Source organism: Gavialis gangeticus, unplaced genomic scaffold (genome assembly GCF_001723915.1).
Source record: "Gavialis gangeticus isolate Ggan-Ray unplaced genomic scaffold, GavGan_comp1, whole genome shotgun sequence".
Lineage (NCBI taxonomy): Eukaryota > Metazoa > Chordata > Crocodylia > Gavialidae > Gavialis > Gavialis gangeticus.
In genome coordinates this window covers 40,690,483-40,697,661 of record NW_017729031.1, presented here as the reverse complement: position 1 = coordinate 40,697,661, position 7,179 = coordinate 40,690,483, and the positions used below count along the sequence as shown (strand labels likewise).

At 48.3% G+C, this 7,179-nt stretch overlaps 1 protein-coding gene across 1 annotated transcript in view; it reads right to left on the bottom strand.

Moving 5' to 3' along the window:
* Positions 1 to 7,179, bottom strand: part of IGFBP2 (insulin like growth factor binding protein 2) — a gene marked incomplete at its 5' end in the record, with an annotated part of 19,053 nt that overhangs the window by 6,534 nt on the left and 5,340 nt on the right. Inside the window, 2 exons of the mRNA XM_019522813.1 lie at positions 1,082 to 1,222; positions 5,621 to 5,841. Coding sequence (XP_019378358.1) covers positions 1,082 to 1,222; positions 5,621 to 5,841 — 362 coding nt within the window. The remainder of the gene's footprint in view (positions 1 to 1,081; positions 1,223 to 5,620; positions 5,842 to 7,179) is intronic.

Here is a 7,179-nt window from a genome sequence, read left to right as displayed (position 1 = left end):
GGGGGGGGGGGTCTCCTCAGAATGAGACATTGCAACTTACAGTTGCCCCCTTTGTTTGGACTTCAGAGAGACCGGCACAGGCTAAAAAAGGCTTCCTGAGCTTTCATTTCTCTTGCTCTGTTGAAAAATGGAAGGCGTAAAATATTCACCTCCCCACTGCCAAGGCAGGAGTGCAGGTGAGCCAGAAGCTCTGCACAAACACACACCTGAGTAATTATCAAACAATGCCCCTCTGATTGAGAAGCTGGAGGGATTGATTTATGAAGGAAGATCAAAAAGACTTAACCGCTGTACGTTGTGTAAATGCCAGCTAAGAGGTGGCTGGTAACCTTCTACAAACAGGGGAAGGGCAATCACTCCAAAGACAGGGAGCAATGATTGAGTGTAGCACAAGGGCTAGGAAAAAATGGGACTGGGATGAGAGGAGAAAGGAAACAAAGGTTCAACAAAAGGGCTAGGTACAGACATTCAAAAAAATCAATCTAAGTTATGCTGTTTTCTGTAAGCGGTGTAGTTTAGATTGGTAGAGAACAGAACAAACATTCACCCTTTGGTGGCAGAGGGGGCAAATCTTAAACCAGATGAGTTTGTTCTGTTATGGGTATAGACCAGTTTCCAATCACTTATACAAGTAAAGTATCATGTCTGTACCTGGCGAAGAGAAACTTTCTAGCAGCCAGAGCTCAGAGGTCCAAGAACAGTCTCCTGGGGGAAGCAGGCCCATTGCTCAGGATTTCTCAAACGTGCCTACCTCCAGCATAGTGAATATTCCTGCCCTGGCCTCTATGGAAGAATTAGCCATGGACAGAAAGGGACCTTCCATCTCCTACAAATACAAAGAAGGCCTCCACTCTTGTTACTCCAACCTCTTCAGCCTGTGGCCTGGTTTCTAAAAACATGAAAAGGCACTGCATGCTGGAGCTGCCTTCTCTTAAGCCAGACCACTGTATGTTGAATTTGCCCATCCACATCCCACCACATGGGATGGTTTAAAAAGGACCTAAAAACTACAACACACATGACCCAGCTGATCTGGCCCACCACACCTGTGCCCAGCTTACCCACTGGCTACTCAACTTGCCTGTTTGAGATTGTAGTTGCCGTGCTTGTCGCAGTTGGGGATATGCAGGGAGTAAAGATGTTCCAGCGGGCCTCGTTCGTCTGGAAGACGCATGGTGGATATGCGCTCCAAGACCTGATCCAATTCCTGCTGGCAGGGGGTCTGGAGAAGGCCAAGAAAGCAGAAAAAGAAATCAGAGAAACAGCAGCCCAAGCAAAGGACGGAATGAATCCTCGCCCCTTCCTGTGACACCAAGGTCAAGACCAAGGGCATGGCAGGAAGAGGTACTGTCTCACCCCTCCCCACCCCACACTGTAGAAAATGACCTGGCTGATACAGAAACTGAATCAGGCCCTGGAAACAAGGACCTTCAGTCCCCTGATGTCTCCCCTCCCTTTCCCCCCTTCTACCCCTGCAAAATCTCTGACAGCATCCAGGGGAAAGGCTGAAGTCACTGACTCTGGTGTGAAACCATGTGGAGCCCCTGGCAGCAAGCCCGCCCCAGGTGATGCTGTGTGGAATATCACAGCACCGGCAGACTCTGGTGACCGCGTCCAAAAACTTTCAGCAGCTCCAGCTCTGCTTGGAGCAGAGCCAGCCAGAGCAGGCCAGAGCCAGTAGGACTGACATTGTTCATAATTCCAGTCATGCAGACGGGAAGGAGAGCCCGGGTGCCAGGGCTGCTGTGGGACGATCCCAGGGTAAATGAGAAAGGCTTTCATAGAATCGTAGAGACGTGGGGCTGGAAGGGAGCTCCAGAGGTCACATCTAGTCCAACCCCTGTCTGTAGCAGGATCAGGCCTGTCCAAACCAGCCCAGACAAATCTATCATCTAAACTCTTTGTAAAACTACCATCAACCCTGACATAACACAACACCCAAACCTGCCACAGGTAAAGCAAACGAACCATGATGCCCAAGGTCCTGCTTCTATAAAATGGTGCTAATAAACACTGAAGAGAATCCAGGTAGAGGGCCATGCTGCCTGCTACAGAGGAAGGTGAAATCACCCTGTCTGATGATGAGGTAAAACTTCTTCCTGACCCCAAATGCAGCATCTATCTGATCCTGAGCAAGGGGCCAAGACCCTCTAGCCATGACCCTCCAGCTTTAAGACCCAGCAGGAGCACTGGCACAGCTCAATCACTATCTCCAGCCTGGGCTGCAGCCAACACTCGGTGCCTCTGAGAAAGGCTTTCTTTCCCCCTTCCCTTCTGCTCGCTCAACTTTGACAAGAGCGGACTGGGAGCTAGGGTCAGAGAGGGGTGCATCTTCTTTCCTGCATCCAGTTTGGGGCAGGGAGCTGACTGGGTCTGGGGATGGGAAGATCTATCACTCCCATGCTCCAGGACTGGGGTGCAGATGGGGACTGCTGGGGACAGGTCTGCCTCTCAGCGGCTCTGCTGGCCCTGTCATCATCTGCCCCCAGGCACTGTCTACAGCCCCCTTCATAGGGGCATGGAGGCCGTCTCAGGGGATATGGCATCCAAGGGGAGGAGGGTGCATGTCACCAACTCTGCTAGGCACAGTGCTGTCTTTATCACTCTATGAGGGAACAGGATTTGCCCATCAGAAGCGGACCTGGCTGGCCTCAAAGGGAGTGTCTACACAGACATTAATGCACTTTAGTTAATACACGTTAAATCCAGTACCTCCATTGTGAGGTACTAGGAAAATGTTCATTAGCCTGGCTTAATGCATGTTAACTAAAGTGTACAGTTTTAAGTGACGCTTAATGTGCATTAACCTATTCTAATGTGCATTAAGTAAAAAGCACAGTTTTATGTGACACTTCAGTGCACATTAAAATAAGCTAATGTGCATTAAAGTGCATGTGTAGACATGCCCAGAGAGACTGGCATAGTGCTGACACCATAATCAAGGGCTCCGTGCCAGCCTCTGCTGCAGCTGAACAGATTGGCTTAATCCCAGGTCAAGGACAAGGGAAGGATGCCAAACACCCCCAGCATAGCTGGGTACTAGGGGAGCCACCAGGCTCGGAAGGGGCACACAAAGGAGGGGGAGGAGAAATGGTTGCAGTGTTTTGCATTTGGAGCTTTTCTGGGACACCCTGAAGGCTCCACTGGCCCTTGGACTAATCTGGACACCCTGGAATGGAAAGGTGGTATCCAATCTGCAGGGAAGCCCAAATGCCATAGCCCTAAGCCCCTGCATCTGTTAGAGCTATGGTGTGTGGTCAATGCTGCTAGCAAACATTTAAGTCCGCAGGGATCAACTGCTTTGACCTCCAGCCAGGCTGGGGGGCTAGAATGTGCCCCACACACTAGCCTCTGAAGTCCAGGCCCCAAAACAAGGGGATTGCTCACACTGCCTGCACCTTCCAGAGGGACCTCTCTGGGCTCCTCACTGCAGCAAGTTTTTCACTCATCTGGCCTGGAATTGACCCAGCATCCCTGGAAGTAAAAGTACAGGGGTCTTAAAGGGTGAGTATGGGACTGAGGGAAACCTTGTCCCTGCCCCTGTGTGTGCACTGACTTCCCTTTCAGGAAGTGACTAAAAATTTATGATTTTTTTAAAATCAAAAAATCAGATTTTTTTTATTTAAATCAGATTTTTTGATTCAACCATTTTTTTTTGTTAAGATGCTTTTTCAAAAAATAAACCTATATAAAGATAGTTTTAATTTATGTTATAACCCAAAGATATCATCATGGAATAGGGTTTATAACTTCTAATTATATATGTGACGGGCTGGCAGTGACCTGGCCCAGGGGTTTTGAAAGGGCAAAAGATGATTGGAGGACTTAGGATTCCCTTTCCTCACCAATCTGGTAATGATTTGGGCCAGGGGTTTTGAAGGGGTAAAAGATGATTGGAGGACTTGGGATTCCCTTTCCACACCAATCAGGCCCCAGAGACTCACCACCCCCCCCACCCCTGTGTCCCCTGATTGGCCCCTTGGGTCACCTGGAGGGGGATAAAAGGGGCAGCATGGGCTGACTCAGGAGAGACCAGCGAGGGACCACAAGGAAGGAGCTTCGCAGAGCTGGCAAGAGCTGAGCCAGCAGGGCAGGAGCAGTGCCGCGGAAGAGCCTGAAAGAGCAGGACCTGTAGGCAGCAGTGGGACCCTCAGAAGTGCGGCATGCAGCCAGCAGGAGACGCTCCCCCCACTCCAGCCAGGATCTGAGCAGCGACCTGAGAGGGTCCCATCTCTGCTTCCAGCTCCTCCAATCAGAGGCCAGGCAGCTCAACATGAGGCCGGGGTTCCAGGAAGATTAAGACCCGTAGCAGGCTGGAGAAATGCCACCAGTGGTGGCTGTGTGGCAGCGTTCCTGCCTCCTACGTTGGAGATCTGAGTTTAAGTCCCAGCTGAATTGACTTGGGGTGAGTGAGCTAACAAGAAACAAATCCTCCTGCAGTGGAAAGGGGCCATTGTGTTTTCCCTCCAGCTACCAAGGCCCCAGCTACTATATTTCCTTGTCACTTGACATCTTGCATTTTGTGCCTTTTTTATATTTCACCAACTAGTATTGTTTGCTCTGCTGTTTGTGTTTTATATTTTCTTAACCGTCTTTTGTCAATGATCGTAAGTGTCTAACCTTTGTTGAATCCTTCCCCCTTGGGGCATTGTAGTGTCCCCTGTACCCTCTGATTTATGCCTGTTATGTTCCCAGTATTAAAAGGTATATGGTTAAGTCCCCATTGGTGGTCTGGCCCTGCTCTATAGGGGAAGGAGAGTCCCTACACCTCCCACAGTGCTTGTGCACCTGCTTTGAGCCCTTCAATTGGAGAGGGGGTACCTCTTGGAGTACCACCCAGGTTACATATACTATTTGAGACAATATATTCATGTAACTTATTTAGAAAAGTTTTATAACTAGGTCACAACAGGCCATGGACTATATTAGGGCCCCAATGGTATAGGGTTCCCTGAGGCTCCTCTATAGATTGGTAAAGATTAAAGAAAACCACTCTACACAACGGCACTCAATGCTCAGTCTAGAAGAGCCCATTGAGCATCTCTGTGATGCTGAGTTTCAGTTCTCAAACTGTGGATTTGTGTCTCCAGAGATAACATCTTTGTTAACAGCTGTATATGGAAATGAGAGATAGCAGACCTGATTACCTACCCATAAGCCCTATTGTCTCTCTGCAAGTTTGTCTACACAGAGTCAACTCCTTACCTCTCTCTAAAAATGCAAAGTTTCAAGAAATTAAATGAACAGAGGCTTGTCAGGAGTGGAGTAGATCTGGGCAAGGAGGAGGAGTCTAGAGAAAAATGGAAGGAGGAAGGGGCAGTAGAAACAAAAGAAAAGCATTTTGAGCAGACTATTCCAGAAGTCTTGAGGAATAAGTTTCTGAATATAGCCCCTCCATTGATTTAACTTATGATGGCAGCAGGCTTGCCAGGCCATAAAAGAGACCAAGTTTGAGAATATTTTAATAAACGTTATATCAAACAACAAGAATGCGCTTTTTGTAGAAAACAATGCTTAAATCAAGGCTTCCTGCCCAGTGATTTGAATCATGATTTAAATCAAATCCGCCCTGTCTCTTTGCTCCTGCTCCCCCTCAAATCCCCCGAGTTTCCACACTTACCCTTAAGGGTGAGGGCCGTAGTTTCTTCGACTCTTCGTGATTGTGATGGGCTTTGTTGACCTTGCCCATCTGCCTCTGCTGTTCGTTCACTTTCTCTCGTATTACAGCGAGCTCCTTCCCAGTCTTCACAGGCTTTCTCCCCCCACCTCCACTCATCACTCCCGTGGTTCCATCCACATGGTTCTCTACAATGACTCCGTCCGAGTTGTCTTCACCATTATCTGTGTATAACAAGAGAGAGGGAAGAAAAGGGTAAATCTCAGCTGGTAATACCATCCCTTGTGCCTTCCCTTCCTGGATGGCCAGTCACCATGCTGCAAAGCCTTAAATCCAAAACCAAAAATCACATTAGCCCTTTAATCTGGAAGGTAAGAATGGATAAGAACATAAGAACTGACATTTACTGGATCAGACCCTAGGTCCATCTTGCCCAGCCTCCTGTGTCTCACAGGGGCAGAGAGCGGATGCTGAAAGGGTGTGACCAGGGTTTTTTCCACTGTTCCTCTCTCACTTGCAACCTCCAACGTTTAAGGTCTATGGATGACTGAAGCCACGCCCCTATTTCTCATGCTCAATAGCTACTAATACACCTCTCTTCCAAGAATCTGTCCAATCTCTTTTTGCATCTGGCTAAACTGTCAGCTTCCACCACGTCTGGTGGCAATGAGTTCCACGCTTTAATTACACACGGTGTGAAAAAGAACTTGCTTTGGTTAGTTTTAAACTTACTACTTAGTAGGTAGTCAGCAATGACCATCCTAAAAGAAAGTTTAGAGCCCAGGGAGAAATCGCTTCTGAAGATGCTTTTTATGCTTTTATGGGACCTTTTAGACTGCTTCCGAGGAACAAAATTTACCCAGCAGAAGTGCAGTTGGGTTTACAATGCCAGCTACATTTTGGCACCAAAACCTGAAATAATGTTAATTAGTAATGATTCTTTGGGTCTTCAGAAGACTTCTACACATACCCAACACTGCACACAGAAAAGTGAATCTGTAAAAGATCAAATCAGACAAGAAGTCGGCAAATACGAACCCTCACTCAAAAGTGTAAGAAGAAAATCCAGTGGATTGGACACGTACAAAGGCCTGGCACCCTTACCAACACCATCCTGCAGGATGCTGTGGATGGATGAAGAAGACGACAAAGGCCTAGGATGAGCTGGACCACCAATATCAAAGACTGGATGGGATTAAAACTGATTGATCGCACAAGGATTGCAAAAAACCGGGAAGAATGACTGAAAGCTTTTGCTACGTTACAGGTTCCCCAACAGTTAGTATGGCCTCAAGACAGACTTATAGTTTCATAGTTTCTAGGGTCAGAAGGGACCTGAGCAGATCATCTAGTCCGACCCCCTGCCATGGCAGGAAGAGCACTGGGGTCAAATGACTCCAGTAAGGTGGTCATCCAACCTCCTCTTAAAAACCCCCAGGGTGGGAGCCTGCACCACCTCACTTGGAAGCTGGTTCCAGACTCTAGCCGCCCTGACCGTGAAGTAGCGCCTCCTGATGTCCAACTTAAACCTTCCCTCCGCCAGCTTGTGACCATTGTTCCTG